Source organism: Prionailurus viverrinus, chromosome E1 (assembly GCF_022837055.1).
Source record: "Prionailurus viverrinus isolate Anna chromosome E1, UM_Priviv_1.0, whole genome shotgun sequence".
Lineage (NCBI taxonomy): Eukaryota > Metazoa > Chordata > Mammalia > Carnivora > Felidae > Prionailurus > Prionailurus viverrinus.
This window is the reverse complement of record NC_062574.1, coordinates 9412170-9432104: the sequence shown is the minus strand read 5'-3', so window position 1 is coordinate 9432104 and position 19935 is coordinate 9412170. Positions and strand designations below refer to the sequence as shown.

Sequence of the window (19935 nt, the reverse complement as noted above, 5' to 3'; positions counted from 1 at the left end):
TGCAAGGCTTGGAGGCAACATAAGGGAGCATGGCATACTGGAGAGACTGAAATGTGTTCCAGTGTCTAGAACGGTGTTGTCCAATAGAATGCTCTGCAGTGATGGAGAAGTTCTGTATCTGTGCAGTCCAATAGGGTAGCCACTAACCAACCACATGTGGCTACTGAGCATTCGAAACGTGGTTACTCTGACTGTAGAACAGAATGTTTAATTTCATTTTATTATAACTGATTTAAATTCAGAGAGTCAGATGGTGTCTACCGTGTGGGACAGCGCAGGCCTAGAGTGCAACGTGTAAGACACGGTGGAGGTAAAGCAATGGAAAAGAGCATCTCGACTGCCCAGGGTTGCAGGGCATGGAGTTTGCATTTGATTCTAAGTCCCAAGGGAAGCCATCGTTTGGTGTGGCAGGTGGGGTTAAGTGGGGACTGGGGGTGATCTGGGTTTCATTTTCGAAAGATCCTTCCAGTTGCTGCACGGGGAATGGATTATGAGGGTGAGGGGTGGAGTTGGAGTGAAGCAGGGAGACCCGTTTGTAGGTGCCTCCAGTCTCCCAGGGGAGAGATGATAGTGGTTTCGACCGGACAGAGATGGAGACAATTTGGTAGGTTTGGGGCAGGGACTGGGTGTTAGGGAGCTCGGGAGAGGAAGGTGTCCCAGGGCTACTTGGAGGGCGACCGTGACTTCAAGCCCCAGTGCGGAATCCGTACCCAGCTGGGGGCAGGGAGTTCTCATCTCTGCAGTGCCTGGAGGCCTCCCTGTCCCCCCCCTGCTGGTAGGTGCTGGAAGCGTCTTTCGCTAAGGGGTGTGGAGCTGACAGGGCCCCCTGCTAGGGGCGCAGGAGGAAAGCCCGAGAAAGGTGGGAAAATCCCCTCAGATTCCTAGTTGGTCGGGTGGCGTGCATTCCCAGAGTCATGAGCTGGGCTGGGTCTGTCCTCTCCCCGGGGTCCGTCCACATTAGCCCCGTCTGCCCTGGGACGGGTCAACCAGTTCCCAGCCTGAGAAGGCATGTGGTGGGGAAGGGGAGGAGGCAGAGGTCGGCACAGCGGGGCAAGGATCCCCCACTCCGTGCCAGCTCCCACCTGCGGTAAGGCCCCAGCACCCGAGGGTTGCCTCTGCTTGCCACCCCACCCCCCCACCTGGGCCATCCCCGGCTAGACACAGTGGGGGTGGGGAGGCGGGGCGTGTCTCCCCGACAGCAGGGTGTGGCCAGTGGTCCAGCCGGTCACTCGCGGATGGCCAGCCCGTCCTGACCCGGGAGACTTAACCCCACTCCCCACCATGCCTGCAGGCCGGGTGGGCTGAGGGTGCGCAACACCCCGAGACCGCAGTCCCTGGCGGAGCTCAGAGCAGGCTTGGGGAGGTTCTGCGGCTCCCGGCTGTCAACGCCCGCCGCCCTCCCTGCCTCACTTCCTCCCGCAGCCCCCGCCGCCCCGGAGGCACGGAATCCCGGCGGGTCCGCAGCACCGGCCGCCACGCCCTGGCCTCGGCCCGCGGGGTAAGTCGGTGGGCGATCGGGGCACACTGGGGAGGGGGGAAGGTGCCTGGAGCCTGACAGCGACCGATCCAGGCGGGGAAGGCGGAGTGGGGGTGGGGTGGGGTGGGGGGAGGCTGCCTGCTTCTCCAGCCCCGAGTGAGGGTCTTCAAGGGGCTCCCGCCTCCACCTGGACTGCCAGACCCCTTCCTCCCTGCCGGGGCGGGTAAGGGCTGCAGGACAGGCGGCAGGGGCCCGACAGGTAGCTGTTGCTGCTGAGGCTTGGGAACGGTGGGCTAGGGGGCAGCCGGGGAGGCAGATCGGGGGTCGGGGGGATGGTTAGGGACATAAGCCAGGCTAAACGGTGTGCGGCTTGGGAAGGACGCCCCAGAGTGGCTGTCCATCTTTCTGGATAGATGGTGGGTCATGTTGAAGTAAAAAACCTAAAACAAACAAGTCAACATGTTGAGTCAGCTAGCCAGGTCCCCGCCTCTCTTGCTTCTGTGGGAAAATGCCCCCCAACCCCAGGTCCCTGAGGGCTGTGGGAGCCTGAAGCTGGACAGGGCCCAGCCCAAGCCCTGTCACCATCCAGCCTCTCATCTTCTCGCCCTTGTTTCTGCTCCCTGTCTCCTTCTCCCACCCTGCTGTCTCCCCACCCATCGCTGACTCTGTCTTCCTTCTTTCTGCTTCTACCCACTAGGGGGCTCCGGGGCCTTCCCCCTGCCCCCAACTGGGGCCCCACCCCTTGCCATGTGATGGAGGCTGTGGTTTTCCATTCTCCCACGAAGAGGTGTCAGGGCCCAGAGCCCCACTTAGGGCCCGAGAGGTGGGACTGTCAGAGGGAGTTTGGGCAGCCAGCCAGGGGGCTCCCTCCCCACTCTGTAGCCCCCAGAGACCCTAAAGCACAGAGAGGTGGCATTCAATGCCCTCAGAGATGAGTCAGACTGAAAACACAGATGGGCCCTGAAAGATTTGGAGAACTGAAGAAGGACATCATGGTAGCGTGCTGTGGTTTTAGACCAGGCCCTGCCAACAGCTGACGACCTTGGGGAAGTCACTTCCCCTTTCTGAGCCTTAGTTGTCCTGGTAGCAAAACGAGAGGTCTGAGAGACCAGCGGTTTTCCAACCGCCTCTCCCAGAATGCTCCCGTCCTGTGGCAAGAGGTTCGATGACCCGCCTCTGGTGCCTACAGCCGCACTCTTATCTGTTGCGAAGATTGGCCACTGGGCAAGATGTTATGTAGAGAAATGCTGTGTTTGTGCTGTGACCCCAAACGTTTGTTTCCCCGGACCAGGGGCTGTGGCCTCTCAGATATCAGAGGGAGGGAAAGTCAGGGACAGTCTCAACCCTTCCCGTGGGACTACGTCGGTAGGCGGACCCACTGGGTCCCTGTTCTTCCCCATTCCATCCTCACACCGGAAACCTCCCTCCCTCTCCTCACCCTGGCCTTCCTCCCCCTCCCGACGGTCTGACTCGGTGGGTGGGTCTACTTGTACTCAACTTCTATCTAAACTTCTCTCTCTCTCTTTTTTTAATGTTTTTTTTTTTTTTTTGAGAGAGAGAGAGAGAAATAGAGCAAGCACAAGTGGGGAAAGGGCAGAGAGAGAGGGAGACAGAGAATCCCAAGCAGGTTCCACACTGTCAGCACAGAACCCGATGTGGGGCTCGAACTCACGAACTGTGAGACCATGACCTGAACTGAAATCAAGAGTCGGCTGCTTAACTGACTGAGCCACCCAAGTGCCCCCTAAACTTCTCTTTTTGCAGGCCCCAGCCAGACCTCTTACCCCAACCCAGGACTGGGAAGAAGGAGGGAAGGAGGAGCCTCTGACAACTTGGTCTCCACTGAGGTTTGAGCCAGACAGAGCAGCCTCCTCCCCTTGGGATGGCCTCGCCCTCCAGCTCTCCCACTTTCAGGCTCCAGACATCAGACGGAGGCCAAGAAGATGGCACTGAGGCGGACAAAGGAAAGCTGGGCCTTGGGGACGGGCCGCCCCCCATGGAGTCACCATTCCAGAGCGAAGACCGGAACTGCCCCCCTCAGATCAAAGTGAACCTCAACTACCGCAAAGGAACAGGTGTCAGGTGAGGCAGCAAATGGGGGTGGGGCCCAGGGGAGCACCCTGAGTCAGACTTGATGGCGAGGGGTAGAGGGAGGTCCTCAGTCTGGCTGTGATGGCTCCTGGGCCTGACAGGCATAACCCTGCTCTGCTCTCTGGGGTTGATCCCTCTGGAACCTTCCTCATTCCTGGCCTTCTGCCTTCTGAGGTCCTGTTCTTCTTCACAGGGACATGCTCTTCCGTCTGGAAGTACTCAACAGACCCTTGCAACCCCTTGTGTGTGCCCTGACCCTTGTGCGTCACAGTCCCTGCGGGGATGCTAGCGTGATCCACACTCCGGTCCAAGTTGAGAGTCAGGGACATCTGGCAGTGTCCTGGGTGCTCCTGGGTTCTGCTCTTCTGATCGAGGGCTGGACCTGTTGCCCAGGGGACTCGGTGGGGGGCTTCTGCTAGGAGTCTGCTTCACTTTGAGCCTCCTGTGATCAGTACCAGTTCAGACAGTGCGAGCCCACTTTTGCCGGGGGTATATGACTTCCCAGCTTTTGGGTGCGTGGGGGGCTCGCCTGGCATCCCCCCTCAGCGTGAGGTGTGATGTGCGAGGCTGGAGAATCCTCGTGGGCGAGGCGGGACTCTGCCAGGAAAGCCCCTTCCTCTCTCCTCGTGTCTGAGACGTGGCACCAGCCTTGGCTCCCAGCCCAGAGCCCCTGTGTCGTCTGCGTCGGAAGGCCTCCTCGGTCAGATTCAGAGCCGGGCAGGGGAGGCTGCGGGTGAAGCTTCTGGGAGCTGAGTAGTCCCCCTGGCAGGCAGAATAGGTCCCTCAATGCCCCTCAGTGCCTCAGTCTGTGCTCTTGTTGGGTTTCCCTGTCCCAAGACTGTGATGCCACCTGGTGGCGGGAAGTATTTTGTCCAAATGGCCCCTTCCTCCGGCCAGACTGCCCATAGGGCTCCCCAGTCAGCCACAGAGTCCTCTCGGGCATGTCGCGGCCACGTGGTCTGCTAGGCAGATGATGGTATGTCTGGCCAGGCCAGGCAGATGCGCGACTAACTGGTGTGGGGGAGGCAGGGCCTGGCTCTATCAGTCACACAGCCACAGCTTAACACATGACTGAACCCAACAGTCCCCTGCTCATTAGAGAGTCACTAACCCTTCCTTGGTGAAGCTGGGACCTGAGGGTCCCCAGAGCTTCCAATGGTCTCCCACCTCTTTTTGTCCCTTTATATCCACTGGTGACGGTTCCAGAAGCCCCAGGGGCAGGCTGGCCTCTGTAAATAGCGTCAGGCCCAGGAGGGGAACCCCACACTCCTTCCCCTCCCTCCCCTGTCACCAGAAACTGCTAGATGCTGAGGGACTACCAGACCTTTTCTGGGGCCTTTCCCAGAAGTGTGGTTTCTCAGTAAAACTCTGGTGAGCATCTGATAGGTTTCAGCGCTAGGCCCCTGTGTCTCTGAGAAACTTCTGTCTGCCCAGCCTAAAATTTTTCTGGGGGTTAGGAGTCAGGGTCTGGAGTTAGTTAGACGACTTCCCCCAGGTGAGCCCCAGTCCTGCGCATGTGGCTTTGGACGAGTTACTTTACCTCTTTGTTCGTCTAATGGAGAAAATAGAGATTGCTGATCCCCAGGGCTGAAGTGAGGGTTAAAGGTGCAACCACACCGTTATCAGTCTCAAGATGGTTTCTGAGAGGATCGGGGGGGTTCTCTTATTTATTTATTTAACTTTTTTGGGGTTTATTTATTTATTTTGAGAGAGAGGAAGTGTGTGAGCAGGGGAGGGGCAGAGAGAGAGGGAGAGAGAGAGAATCCAAGGAAGCTCTGCTGCAGAGCCTGACTCGAACTCACCAACCTGGGAAATCATGACCTGAACCGTGAAATCGAGTGTTGACACTTAACCGACTGAGCCTCCCCGGTGCCTCTAGAGCTGGTTTCTGAGAGGATGAGGCCTTTTCTTGATTCCTTTGTCTAGCCCAGCAGGGCATACAGCCCCTAACAGTCTGTGGGTACCTCCTGTGGTCCCATCCCCACCTGGACTCCCGCTCAAGAGCATGACAGGTTCCTGTGCTGAAATCCTCTCTGGGATAACGAGCCTGTTTTAAGACCATCGAGCCACCTGGCAAATGATAAGCGCCTGATGCGGAAAAAAATCTCGAGTCGTGGGGATGCTGGGGACTAGTGCCCTGGACGGGCCCTCTTCCACCTGCTAGGACTCTGGGCACTTGGGGTCTCCTTGGTCTGCACTGGGCAGAGGCCCTCAGAAAGGCTCCCAGAGGGCTCTCGGGCCTGCAGGGTGCCCAGTGCTCACAGGATGCCCTGGAAGGACTCCCTGGGATGGGGGGCATTCGGTGTGGGGGGAAGCATGGTTCTTCCACAGCATCAGACACAAGTCACATCCCCACAGCCAGCCAGACCCAAACCGCTTTGACCGTGACCGGCTCTTCAGCGTGGTGGCCCGGGGCGTCCCCGAGGATCTGGCTGGGTTAGCAGAGTACCTGTCCCGGACCAGCAAGTACCTCACCGACTCAGAGTACACAGGTAGGCCTGCCCTGTGCTGAGACTCGGCTGACTGGGTGGCCTTGACCGTGGTCAGGAGCCAAGGGGTGACTGTTCTTAGCAGCCCTCCTGCCTAAATGGCTGCAGGGAGGCCCTGCCGACAGAGCTGAGGGCAGCTCATTGAGGTCACGGCTGTGCCTCCCGCTCCCTCCCCTCCCCCTGGCTCCTGGCCAACCTCCGCCATCTTCAGCCCACTTTGGTGGCCAAATGGATACTCATGGGTTCACAGTGCATCTTTTGTCTTTTTCTTTTCTTTTCCCTTTTTCTTTTCTTTCCTTTTTTCTTTTTCTTTTCGTCTTTCCTTTTTTCTTTTCTTTTCTTTTCTTTTCTTTTCTTTTCTTTTCTTTTCCTTTCATCTTAAAATAACAGTCTCATTATTTTTGCCCCAAATCTAAACATCTTTATGGTTTGGCCTGATTAGAAAATCAGCCCCAATGTCAGAAAAGTAACATTTGTGCATTCCAGAAGATTCTGACCATAATGAAATGTATAAGGTGAGGTTAAACACGTTACGACATCCTGGATCCCTGTTCATGATTTGGGATATATCTTTTCAAACCATTTGAATCTATCAGGTATATATTTACATAAGGGGTTGGGCCATATATACCCATTTGTGACAACTTACACTTGGGTGCATAGACTTCTCACCCGGTCACTTTAACAGCTGCAAAGCTTTTCTGTTGCGTACATTTACCAGGATTTAGTTAACTATTCCTCAACGGTGGCCATTTAGGTTGGTTGTCGTTTTTGACCTCAACGTACTGGGTGCCAGGCCCTCTGTGTGCCAAGAATTTTGTATGTGATTCCATTTGACCCTTATAACAGCCCTGGAACATGCCCATTTTACAGTCAGGAAAACCGAGGTCAAGAGAGGCCAAGTGACTTGCCTAAGGAGAGAGCTATCAAATGATGGAGCCGTTTAACGAATGTTGCTCCCGGTGTTCTGTAGACAACGTTGCGCACAGGACAAATTACGTCCTAGAAACCTATTTTCTAGGGCAGAAATGGTAGCCATACCTGTTGGTAGTTTAATACTTGTTGGTTGGAGCCTTAATACCCTATCGCATGGCTGTGTTTCCACCGGTCATGTGTGACAATCTTTTTTTATCCTCCCAAGGGGTGCTTTGGAGCTGGTGGGCAGCCCGGCCACTCCAGGTCTGAGCACCCTGGTGCCCCTTCCCCTCCCCTTCTCCCACAGAGGGCTCCACGGGTAAGACGTGCCTGATGAAGGCCGTGTTGAACCTTCTGGATGGGGCCAACGCCTGCATCCTGCCGTTGCTGCAGATTGACCGGGACTCTGGCAATCCCCAGCCCCTGGTCAACGCCCAGTGCACGGATGAGTACTACCGAGGCCACAGTGCCCTGCATATTGCCATCGAGAAGAGGAGCCTGCAGTGTGTGAAGCTCTTGGTGGAGAATGGGGCCAATGTGCATGCCCGGGCCTGTGGCCACTTCTTCCAGAAGAAGAGCCAAGGGACTTGCTTCTACTTCGGTGAGGAGCCTTTCTTGGGTAAACTGAGGTGCAGAGGGGACGAGGTCGCACGGTAAATGTGTGGCAGAGCTGACCCTTAAACTCAGATCTGTCTGACCCCCAAGGGCTCGTGCTTCTAGTCACTGGGCTGCCTGCAAAAGCAGTTTGTCTTAGGAGATGTTTTAGCCTTGTCTGGCCAAGGAAGCTCGTCACACATCCACTCCCAGACCAGGACAGGGGAATGGGCTGGCGGAACCGGTGTGGGGGAAAGTCTAAAGGGGTGTCGATGCCAGGTGGCAGTGGGGCTGGGCTCTGGTGAAGAAAAGAGAAGGAGGCAAGGAGATGGGAACCTTGGTTGGCTGACCTCTGTTCTGAGCCTTTAGATGGTAAAAAGCTTCAGTCACCTCTCCCTGGGGTCAAGAGCTGGACAGAAATGACTTTACCAGGGCTCATAGGAAAAGGCACAGCCGCCCTAAATGGGGCTTGGGACCATCTTCCCTCTCAGCACAGGCCCGGGCGGACCTGGGGTCCCGAGGCCTGACTCTCTGAAAGGGGGCCCGGCGTTCTGTCCTGGGAATGTGAGGCGTAGTCAGGTGGAAGCTGGGAGGCCTGAGGCTCAAGCTGTCCCTCTTGACCCCCAGGCGAGCTGCCCCTCTCTCTGGCCGCGTGCACCAAGCAGTGGGATGTGGTGACCTACCTCCTGGAGAACCGGCATCAGCCTGCCAGCCTGCAGGCGGCCGACTCACTGGGCAACACTGCCCTGCACGCCTTGGTGATGATCGCAGATAACTCGGCCGAGAACAGTGCGCTGGTGATCCGCATGTACGATGGGCTTCTCCGAGCCGGCGCCCGCCTCTGCCCCACAGTGCAGCTCGAAGACATCCCCAACCTGCAGGGCCTCACGCCCCTGAAGCTGGCCGCCAAGGAGGGCAAAATCGAGGTGAGTGCCTGGCCCCCACCTTTCCAGGAAGCAACAGGACCCCCTTTGATTTTTCTGCAGAAAGAGCCTGGGGCAACATTCTAGATCATTGGTCTCTCTGCTTTTTTTTTTTTTTTTTAAGCTTATTTATTTTGAAAGAGAGAGAGAGAGAGAGAGAGAGAGAGAGAGAGAGAGAGAATCTTAAGGAGTCTGGGCTCAGCATGGAGCCCAACTTGGAGCTGATTCCATGACCCTGGGATCATGACCTGAGCTGAATTCAAGAGTCGGCTGCTCAACCAACTGAGCCACTTAAGCACCCCCCCTCCCCCGTTTTTTTTAAGTAATCTTTACACCCAAGTTGGGGCTTGAACTCACAATCCCGAGATCACGAGTCACATGCTCCACCGACTGAGCCAGCCAGGCACCCCAAAACAAACTGCTTCTTAACCTGTTCGAGTTAGGGATGCTTTCTAGTCTGGTGGAAGCTCTGAGCTCTGACCACAGAAGGGTACACACCTGTGTAGCCGGGAACCTCTGGTCTCGAGGGGCCTCAAGGACCTCTGGGCTGGGGTCCCTCTGCCATGTAGGGGCTCCAAGGAAGAGACCTCAGGGCAGAAGTGGGGAAGGAAGAGCCAGGTTCACTGGCAGGTCTGAACATATGTGAGCCGATGAGAATATTTACACTGTGGCTGAGCATGTGAGGATGTGTGAGAAGAGTTTATACACACAAGGATCTGTGTGTATGGGCTGTGTGCGTGTATCTGTTTTTTTTTTTTTAATTTATTTTTAATTAAAAAAAATTTTTTTTATTTTTTTAGCATTTATTTATTTTTGAGAGATAGAGCAAGATAGAGCACAACCTGGGGAGGGGCAGAGAGAGAGGGGGACACAGAATCTGAAACAGGCTCAAGGCTCTGAGCTGTCAGCACAGAGCCCGATGCAGGGCTCGAACCCACAGACTGTGAGATCATGACCTGAGCTGAAGTCAGATGCTTAACTGAATGAGTCACCCAAGTGTTCCTAAAAATTTTTTCTTAGTGTTTATTTATTTTTGAGAGAAAGAGAGAGAGACAGAGCATGAGCTGGGGAGGGGCAGAAAGAGAGGGAGACATAAAATCCAAAGCAGGCTCCAGGCTCCAAACTGTCAGCACAGAGCCTGATGCCAAGCTTGAACCCACAAACCACAAGACTATGACCTAAGCCGTAGTCAGCCACTTAACTGACTAAGCCACTCAGGCTCCCCTAAGTTTATTTAATTTGAGAGAGAGAGTACACAAGCGGAGTAGGGACAGAGAGAGAGGGGAGAGAGAGAACCCCAAGCAGGCTATACACTGTCAATGCAGAGCCCAATGCAGGGCTCAAACTCACAAACCATGAGATCATGACCTGAGCTGAAACCAAGAGCCGGAAGTTTACCTGGCTGAGCCACTCAGGCACCCCTGCGGGTGTCTGCTTGTAGCTTTGTAGATGGTGGGCAGGTCTGCAGGGTACCGACTAGCTCCCAGCCTCCTGGTCAGTGCTGGGAGGTGGCCACGCAGGCCAAGATCACGTGCCTCACCCTGCAGATTTTCAGACACATCCTGCAGCGGGAGTTCTCAGGGCCGTGCCAGCCACTTTCCCGGAAGTTTACCGAGTGGTGCTATGGGCCTGTCCGGGTGTCGCTGTATGACCTGGCCTCTGTGGACAGCTGGGAGGAGAACTCAGTGCTGGAGATCATCGCCTTTCATTGCAGAAGCCCGGTGAGCCCACTGGGGCCCAGGGAGGGGTGCAAAGGGGGCCTGGCAGAGCTCCATGCTTCAGGGCTGCCTCCTGGACGTGCCCTGTGGCTGTGCCGGTGGGATGTGGCTGCGTGCCCCGACCCCAGCCTCTGGGCCCATGTTCATTCCACACACACGGGTCCCACGCCCATGGGGAGCATGCGGGGGTCCCGGTGGCCACCTGCTCTGGACTGGAGGATGCGGCGCTCCGCCAGCCCGTAGCCATGAGGGTGGGGTAGAGGCCGGTGGGGCGGGGTCATTTGGGGCTCCCCCCCGCCATTTCCCTCAGCCCTCGCGTTGAGCCTGACATGAGCGGACCCCTGTATGTAGCAGCTCTCACACTCCCACCCCAGCACCGACACCGGATGGTGGTTTTGGAGCCGCTGAACAAACTGCTACAGGCGAAATGGGATCTGCTAATCCCCAGATTCTTCTTCAACTTCCTGTGTTACTTGATGTACATGTTCCTCTTCACTGCTGTTGCCTACCACCAGCCCGCCCTGGAGAAGGTACAGCAGGTGGGGGGCAAGGGGGGGGGAGGGGATGGGGCGCATGCTGGGGGAGGGAGGCCTCCTGGGACCAGCCTTGGAAGAAGATAGGGCAGGGATTGCCAACCCCCACCTGCACCTGATAACACTGTGACGCACCCGAGCTCTCGCGCAGCTAGCGGGTACCGAAGCCAGCAACGCAGAGATGATAACCACGCTGCTAAAACGGGCTGGGTGCTCACCATAGGTGACAAAGTATTTCCAGGGAGTGACATGTGTTAGCTTATTTAATTAATGCTTAGAGCAGCCCTCTGAGAACGATGAACTGTTAGCATCCCCGGTTTACAGTTGACGGGAGGGACGCACAGAGAGGTTAAGTGACTTATCCAGGCTCACGCAGGCTGTCAGTGGGGGAGATGGGATCTGAACCCACCGTCATAACCACTATACAGCGTGCCTCTACAACAGGCTAGAATCTGGGGGGCGGGGGGGCCTGCCCGGGAGCCCATGTTCCCTGTGCTGCTCTGCATGGCTTCTCCAACAGCTCATGCTCAGAATGGGCCCTCAGCGAGGAGCGTCACTGTTGGGAGGGGACTCGGGTCCCAGGTCCTACCAGAGTGTCTCTTTCGCAGGCCTTCCTCTCCCTGAAAGTGACGACTGGAGGCTCCATGCTGCTGCTGGGCCACATCCTGATCCTGCTTGGGGGGGTCTACCTCCTCGTGGGCCAGGTGAGGGCTCCTCCCATCCCCCCTCCGCACCCCATGACCCCAGCACTCCGTGTGGCTCCCAGAAACAAACTAGAATTCCCCTAGGAGGAGACTTAGACTGAGTTAACCACAATCCCTTCATTTCCGGGGAACTGTCCCATCACTACCAGCCTCGGGGCAGCTGAGGGCCTTGGGTTCTGGGGCCAGTATCTCCCTGCTGTGCTTTCTGGGGTTTCTGAGGGGCGGCAAATGACTCCCATGATTCCTCGCCACGCCGGCTCTGCTCCCTGGAAAGTGGAGCCGGAAGCCCCCCACCCCCAGGTCCCTCGGCCAGCCGGGCTGGGACATTCCTCCTGGGGGTGGGGGGGAGCACAGACAGGCTGGAGCAGGTGCGCTCAGCCCGACTCCCCCGGTGGCTCCTTTTCAGGTGAAAGTGCAGGAGACAGGCTGGACACTGGGCCATGGAGCCTGTCTCAGAGTGGGTGGGACTTTGGTACCAGATCCAGGTTGGCTGGAGTACAGGAGGGTCCCCGTGGGGCCAGGGTGAGGAGAGGCAAAGGAGCTCTTCCCCTAGGCCTGAGTAGTGAGTGAGTTCTTCGCCTGGGTCCACAGGGAGCAAGGAGGCGCCTGGCATTGTCCGGGTGTCTGTGGGTGGCTGCACTTTTTGGAAACAGGCTTCACAGCTTTCTCAGCTAGCATGAGCCCCTGTCCCCACCCCGCAAAAGTCCAAGATGCTGTTTGAGCCTGTGAGGTGGTCCCGGCCAGACTTCCACAAAGCCAGGCCGGCAGGCAGGGGACGCAGTGGGGAGTGCAGCAGGGCTGCTCTGTGGCCTGGACAGCAAATTTCCACCCCACCCCCTGCTCCTCTCCTTCCCCCCTCTTCCTCCCCACCTCCTCCCCCCACAGCTGTGGTACTTCTGGAGACGCCGTCTGTTCATCTGGATCTCGTTCCTGGACAGCTACTTTGAAATCCTCTTGTACGTGGGGCCTCACTCCCTTCCCCTGTCTCAGCCCCGGGGAGCGGCTGGTGTGGCAGCAGGTGCCAGGCCGGCTGGAGAGGCGAGGATAGGAGCCGGGGAGCGCCTGGGGCCTGGACCAAAGTGCAGGCTGTCTGGCCTGGGGCTCCTTGTGCTCGTGATAGTTACGTGCCCTGAGCGCTACGTGTCAGCGGAGCCTGAACCCTTTACATGTTGTGGCTCACTGAATCTGCACAAATGCCCCATGAGTCAGGTGCTGTTCCTAATACCCCTGTTTTACAGGGGAGGGACCTGAGGCCCACAGGGATTAAATGACCCCTGATTGGGTCCAGTCCCAGGCAGATGGAGGACTTCTCATCCATCTAGATGGATGGATGGTGGGAGAGGCAGGGGTGGTCGGTGCCGGCCAGTGGGGGCAAGTGGGGGCGGAGGGAGCTCGCCAGGTGGCCTGCAAGCTGACCCGAACTCTGTTCCCACGCAGCCTGATTCAGGCCCTGCTCACGGTGGTGTCCCAGGTGCTGCGTTTCCTGGCCGTCGAGTGGTACCTGCCCCTGCTGGTGTCCTCGCTGGTGCTGGGCTGGCTGAACCTGCTTTACTACACACGTGGCTTGCAACACACGGGCATCTATAGTGTCATGATCCAGAAGGTGAGAGACGGGGAGCGGTGACCAGGCAAAGCTGGACACCGTGCCGACAGGACCCTCTTGACCTCAGCAGGCAGGCGCCCTCCTCCTGGGCAGAGGAGAACACGAGCATGTCTGCCTGTGCATCACAAACCCAAGCTCAAGCACGAGCAGGAATACCAGCGTGCACACACCTGCCCTCAGCGGTCCGCTCTCTGCATGGGTTTGAGCAAACACAAGCATATCTGTGTGTTTGCTAGTGCATCCTTGCACACCGAAGGAGCAGAGACGATGCACATAAGCTCACCTATGTGCCTGTGTCCTGGGACACCTGGGCTTATGGGTGTGTCTGCGTTCATTTATTTATTCAACAAAAGTTGAGGTGTGGGCCAGGTCCCGTTCTAAGTGTTGGAATATGCTCCTTTGTTTGCTAACAAAACAGACAAGTCCTCAACTCTCCTGCATCTGACATTCTGGTAGGGGAAATGGAAACCCGAAGAGAAATAGATGAGAACATTACAGGTTGCTGAATGCTATGGAGGAAATACATAGGCCGATGCCTTGGGGAATGACTGGGGCAGCGGGTGCTTTAGATGGGATGGTCTGGGAGACCTCTCTGAAGAGGTGATGGATGAGACCAGAAAAATGACTTAGCCAGCGCAGACTCAGAGAAGCAGCATCGGAGACAAAGGCCAGGAGCCAGAACAAACTTGGAGCACTTGGGACAGAGCAAGGAGGCTGGGAGAGTGAGTGGAGGGAGGAAGTTGGGGATTCGTTGTCCATGGATGGGGAGGGGTCTGGAAGCCCCAGAGGTTTAAAAAAATGTTTTTAATTGTGGCAAAATATACATTACAAAATGTACTATCTTGATAATTTATTTTTATTTTTGAGAGTGCACATGCATGAGCACAAGTGGGGGAGGGGCAGAGAAGAGGGAGAGAGAGAATCTCAAGCAGTTCCCACACTCAGCACGGACCCCGATGCTGGGCTCGATCTCACCAACCACGAGATCATGACCTGAGCCAAAACCAAGAGTCGGAGGCTTAAGCGACTGAGCCACCCAGCCTCCCCCATCTTAATCATTTTTAAGTGTACTGTTTAGTGATATTAAATACCCTCATAATATTATCCTACCCTTCGGGGACAGTATTAAGTATCATCCATCTACAGAGTTGAAACTCTGTCCCCCTATTCAACATGAACTCCCCACTCCCCTCCCTGAGCCCCTAGCAACATCATTCTTTTTTTCTTTTTTTTTTAATGCTTATTCATTTTTTGACAGAGAGAGAGAGAGTCAGAGCATGATTGGGGGAGGGGCAAAGAGAGAAGGAGACAGAATCCAAAGCAGGCTCCAGGCTTCAAGCTGTCAGCACAGAGCCCGCCGTGGGGCTCGAACCCATGAACTGTGAGATCACGACCTGAGACAAAGTCGGATGCTTAACCAACTGAGCCACCCAGGCGCCCCAACACCATTCTTCCTTCTGTCCCTATGAATTTGACTCCTCTAGGTAGCTCATAGAAGTGTGATCCTACAGTTTGTGTCCTCTTAGGACTGGCTAGGCTCAGTCAGCACAGTGTCCTCCCGTTTCATCCATGTTGTAGCGTGTCTCAGAATCTCATTCCTTTTTAAGACGGAGTAACATTTCACCGTGTGTATATACCCCATTTTGTTTATCCCTTTACGCATCAATGGATGCTTGCGTTGGTTATTGTAACACTGCTGTGAACAGGGGAGTGCAAGTACCTGTTTGGGTCTCTGCTTTCAGTTCTTTTGGGTCTATTGCCCAGACGTGGGATTTCTGGATCATAGGGTAATTCTGTGCTTCATGTTTTTACCCTGGATGGTTGTAAGCAAGAAAGTGATGTTAAAAGACCGGTCTGTTCACTGTGGGATGCACAGATTTGTGTGTGTGTGTGTGTGTGTGTGTGTGTGCATGGTGTGTACAGGGGAACCCATACTCAGGGCGGAGGCAGGGGTTGTAGGTCATGCCCGACGGGCCGGCCACCCACTCTGGCTCCTGGTATGTGTGTTCTAGGTCATCCTGCGGGACCTGCTCCGCTTCCTGCTGGTCTACTTAGTCTTCCTTTTCGGCTTCGCTGTAGGTAAGGACTCACCCCTCTCTGGCCCCTGCCTCTTCCTTGCCCGCTCTGTACACCCTCGAGGCTGCCCCCTGGTCTCCCCAGGCTGAGGATCCCCCTTTCTCCCTCCTGCAGCCCTGGTGAGCTTGAGCCGGGAAGCCCTGGACTCCGGGGTCCCCACGGGCCCCAATGTCACGGAGGCAGCACAGCCTGGGGTGGGACGGGAGGACGAGGGGGGCAGCTCGTCCCCATACGGTGGCATCCTGGATGCCTCCTTGGAGCTCTTCAAGTTCACCATCGGCATGGGGGAGCTGGCCTTCCAAGACCAGCTGCGTTTCCGCGGCGTCGTGCTGTTGCTGCTGCTGGCATACGTGCTGCTCACCTACATCCTGCTGCTCAACATGCTCATCGCCCTCATGAGCGAGACCGTCAACAGTGTCGCCACCGACAGCTGGAGCATCTGGAAGCTGCAGGTACTGCAGAGAGACGGGGCGGCGGGGGGGGGCGCTCCCCTCCCTTTCCCCAAGTTCTGGGCCCGGTGAGGAGTGCGCAGGACCCAGCTGAGCTGGGCCCCCTGATCCATTCCTTCCTTCCTAGGGCTGTTGTGGGGATCGAATGGGCTCATAGATCTAAAGCCCTGGGGACGGTGCCTGGCACGTAGTAGGTGCTGAAAGGGTTAACGGTTATCATTGTCAAGTATCTCTTGAGTGTCTACCTTGCCCTCATGCAGTTCCTGTCCTGTGTTTATCAAACAGTCAATGGGGTTGCTTTAGTGGGTGAGGCAGGCGGGACGTGCAATCCTGGGATTGGGGAGCAGAGGGCCTTGTAGCCGCGGGCTGATACGACATCTGCCTTCCATGGAAGAAGCAATAGCTACTTCTTGACTGGAGGGTTGAGGGTGGGCAGTTGGTGCTCAGAAAGCCTTGCCCCGAAGGCTGGACTCCCACCGATTCACTGCTGACCTTGACCAAGCCCCCTAGCTTCTCTGAGCCGTGCCCTCATGGGCAGAGTTCTGTGCCCCACCTAATTCACTTGTGTGCCGGCGGGCAGGCACACGTGTGGGTAGAGCAAATCAAATTCCGCACCTGCTGGTGTGGAATTCTGGAATCGGTGACAACACAAGTAACCGTTGGGCACTCACCACGTGCCGACTTCCCAACACCCGTCCACCTGCAAGCGGGGAAACTGAGACTCAGAGGGGTTGGGGGCCTAACATCACACAGGTAATCAGACACGGGCGCTGGATTCAAACCCACATGCTTAGCAGACTTTGGGTTCTGCAAAGTGCTGTGGACTATCTTCCTGGCTACCGTCTGATGTGTCCTTTGTCCCCAGAAAGCCATCTCTGTCCTGGAGATGGAGAATGGCTACTGGTGGTGCAGAAGGAAGAAGCGGCGGGCAGGCGTGAAGCTGGCCGTTGGCACCAGGCCAGATGGCAGCCCTGATGAGCGCTGGTGCTTCCGGTGAGTGAGGGAGGCAGGGGAGGGTGGCCTGGGGGCCTTGCTGACCCAGTGATCTCCGGAGACTGCACACCACGGGTCGGCCTGACTCTCGTAAAAGCCAGGGGACAGCCACCAGGAGTCAGGTCTGGTGGGAAAGGCAGGGCCCAGGAGCACCAGGGGACTCTGCCCTGGACAGGCGAGGTCAGGGATGCCGGTCTGCCATCCCAGCCGGTCCTGTCCCTTCCCTCCCCTGACCTGCTCCTTCCGGCCTGAAATGGGGCAACACTCAGGAGGCCAAGAAGCCAGAGGGACCCTCAGGTTCCAGCACACTAGCCTTGCCCGGGCTGGTCTGCTCTGCCCTCCCAACTCCCCCAGCCCGACCACAGAGGCTACGACCCTTCCACAGAAAACAAAGTCTTCCGTGGGAGAGGGGAGGGTCTTGGGCATGCGGAGCGGCCACAAAAGGGCTCCAGAACCCAGGAACACAAAGACACACAGGATCTAAACTCTTCTCTGGGTATTCAGGGCAACCCAGGTGACTGTGAACGGCCTGAAGGGACAGATGCCCGTTTCCACCAATGCAGACACGTGGCCCAGGGGGCAGCGGGGTGGTGGCCACCCGGACGGGGCCCGGGTGGGATGACGGGTGGCCCAGTGTCCAGTGAGAAGGGCGGAGAAACCCCATTCTCCTGACCGTCCCCGTGTCTACCTGGGCCCCGCTCCCGGGGCAAAGCAAGCTGCACAGGTGGCCTCCCAGAGCCTCAGGGCTGCTCTGTTGTCCTCAGAGTGGAGGAAGTGAACTGGGCTGCGTGGGAACAGACGCTGCCAACGGTGTGTGAGGAGCCAGCAGGGCCTGGCGTCCCTGGTGAGTAGCCATGGACCAGAGCCCCTGCTCTGGAGAGAGAGATGTCCGTGTGTGTGTGTGTGTGTGTGTGTGTGTGTGTGCGTGTCTCTGTCTGCTCGGCCACACAGCCACGGACAGTCTGGGGCAGGACCACCTCCATGGCCACTTCCCAGTCCCCCTTAAAACCCTTCCCTCCTTTTCTCTCCAGCCCCACCTCCTCACCGGCCTGTTTTCAGGGGGTCATCCGGGAGACACTCTGAGGACGTTTGCCTGCCCTCACCTCCCTGTGCCCTCCTCTTGGCCAGGTCCACTCAGCTGCACCCTTCCAGGCCTGGGCTGCGCCTGGGGACCCAGTGGGGGAACGAGTTAGAGAGCCCCCCCCCCACCTATCCCACAGCTCAGGGGGCATCTCTCTGAGCCCCCACTGGCTCTGCCCCGTCTACAGGGCCAGCCTTGCTGATCCCCGGCTTTGCCCCCCTACCCAAGCCCCCGGTCCCCGCCCCTCTGAGGAGAAGCCACTTCCTAGGCCTTTCCCCCCAGTCACGGCCTGCGTCCTGTCCGTTCAAGTGTGTGGAGGCCCCTCCTGTCTCCACCCTGCTGCCTGCCACCAAGACTGGCCTTGGCTCCTTCCTCTCACCTGGAGACCCGTTTCGAGGATTAGCTGTCTCCACAGCATGCCCTTTCTGGAATCTTCAGTAGCTCCCACTTGGGTCTGCGGTTGGCTCTCCTCTTTCTCGTTCTCTTTCCAGCAGACTCCACTTGTCTGTGACTGTGGCGCGCGACCCCTCCCCACAACAGCGTCTGTGTCACCTCTGACCCCTGGGTAGGGACACTCCTCCAGCCTCTGGTTTCCCAGGCTCCTGGGGCCCTGACCGTGGCCCTCACAAACCGACAGATTTCCTGCTTGGCTCTTTGCGTGCCTCCCTTCCTCTGAGTCCTGCCACCCTATCACCTCGAGGCCGAGACTCTGAAAGTCACCTTACCTTTCATCTTGCCCCAAGCATCCCATACCCACTGCCTGCTGGGACTTCCAACTGGACATCCCCAACAGGGATGGCCTTGGGTTGGCCCTTCCGGGTAATGCGTGTGCCAGCCCTCCCTCTCCTCACCTGGGCAGGAGGCCTGGACACCTGCTCAGTGTCCCTCTCAGCCTGGTGCTGAGTATTATCAGGACCTCTCAGGCAGCCACTCACTCCTCTGCCCCCAGCCCTCGTGTCTTCAGCTTCTGCACCACTGCAAGGCTCCGTGTGCACCCTCTCCTTTAGGCAAGTCTTCCTGCTCCAGGCTTAGCCCCCAATGCAGTCAAAAACTACACAAGGCCCGCCCGGTACGCCTCCCACTGTCTGGAAGGCCTCACCCCCCAGGGGGAAGACACATCGCTGAAGTCCAGCCCGTTTCCCACACCTCTGTCCCTCCATGTGACAGCCAGTCCCCCCACACTGCTCCCTGTTCTCTCTGTCCAAGTGTCATTCCTGCCCCTTATGGGTGTCCAAATCTGCCTTGCTTACAGGTTGCATCTCTCTTCTCTCCCCTGAGCTCCCTGGACACCTACTTCTCACTTCCCTCCGGTTCTTCTTCCCGCCAGGTGTTCCAGAAGCTAACACAAAAGGCTGTCACCTCCAGGGACTTTAAGCTCCTGGGAGGAAGTCCCTGACAGGCACAAAGCAGGGGTTCAGTAAATGCCCGCAGGAGGGGGTACATAGGGAGAAGGGTTGCTGGCGACTTTGGGATCACCTGCTGCACACAGAGCGTGTGGATGTGGTTTCATGGCTGTGGCCTCCTCCTGCTTCCCTGGCGCCTGCCTCCTGGGGACACAGCCCCAGGCCCAAGCCACAGGGCTCTTCATCCTTTTATAGGCACCGTGAAGAAGCCTGTCCTGGCCGTCCAACTGGAGGAGGACACTGCCTCAGAGGATGACCACCTGCCCCTCCAGCTCCTGGAGTCCTGCTGATGTCCTGCCCAGATGCAGGACAGAGCCAGGGAATCTCTCCAGCCCTACCTGCTGGCTCTGGGGCTCCAGGGAACTTCGCTGGCAAATATAAATAAATATTTTCTCATGACTAACTCTCCTGGAAGCATTATTTAAGCAGAGTTAATGGGCCCTCGGGCTGACTGACATCTGCATGTCTCTGTGAGCGTTTCTCTGTCTAGGACTGGGTTACTGTTGCCCTCAACCCAGGCACAGGAGACCCTCACCTGCTGGCCCCCAGCCTCGGGGCTCTCTTTTCCTGAGTGCCGTATCTGCTGTTGTGACAGATGTGTGGTGGGGGACGCCGGCAACACAGCCACCTTTTGTCCTTTCCCACAGCTTCCAGCCACATCCAAGATCTCTCTCAAAGCCTTTGAGCTCCTTGGTTTCCTTCAGGCTCTGGATTATTGGTTTCCCTCCCTGCTGGGCTACCCGCTCAGTTCCTACCCCTCCAAGCTGTTCTGCAAGGCCGCCAGAGGGGACTTCCTAAGAGGGAAGAGAAACATGTTACCCATGTGCTCTGAAGGCTTAAAAGGCTCCACAGGACACCCTAGCTGGCATCCTCAGTCCTCCAGGGT

The 19935-nt window shown here is 57.1% G+C and overlaps 1 protein-coding gene across 2 annotated transcripts; it reads left to right on the top strand.

Moving 5' to 3' along the window:
- The first annotated feature begins 796 nt into the window (after positions 1-796).
- TRPV2 (transient receptor potential cation channel subfamily V member 2) lies at positions 797-19452 on the top strand. 2 transcript variants are annotated; one of them, XM_047833515.1, is made up of 16 exons: positions 797-859; positions 1423-1498; positions 3242-3559; positions 5927-6060; positions 7280-7573; positions 8194-8492; positions 10037-10210; positions 10582-10737; positions 11349-11444; positions 12330-12400; positions 12882-13047; positions 15060-15126; positions 15238-15575; positions 16438-16565; positions 17330-17409; positions 19245-19452. In XM_047833515.1, the coding sequence occupies exons 3-16, from the start codon at positions 3360-3362 to the stop codon at positions 19337-19339; spliced, it is 2298 nt and encodes a 765-aa protein (XP_047689471.1). In that variant the 5' UTR covers positions 797-859; positions 1423-1498; positions 3242-3359; the 3' UTR covers positions 19340-19452. The 2 variants fall into 2 exon arrangements, with proteins under 2 accessions (XP_047689471.1, XP_047689470.1); XM_047833514.1 differs by lacking the exon at positions 797-859 and having other exon boundaries at positions 1190-1498.
- Positions 19453-19935: the final 483 nt, after the last annotated feature.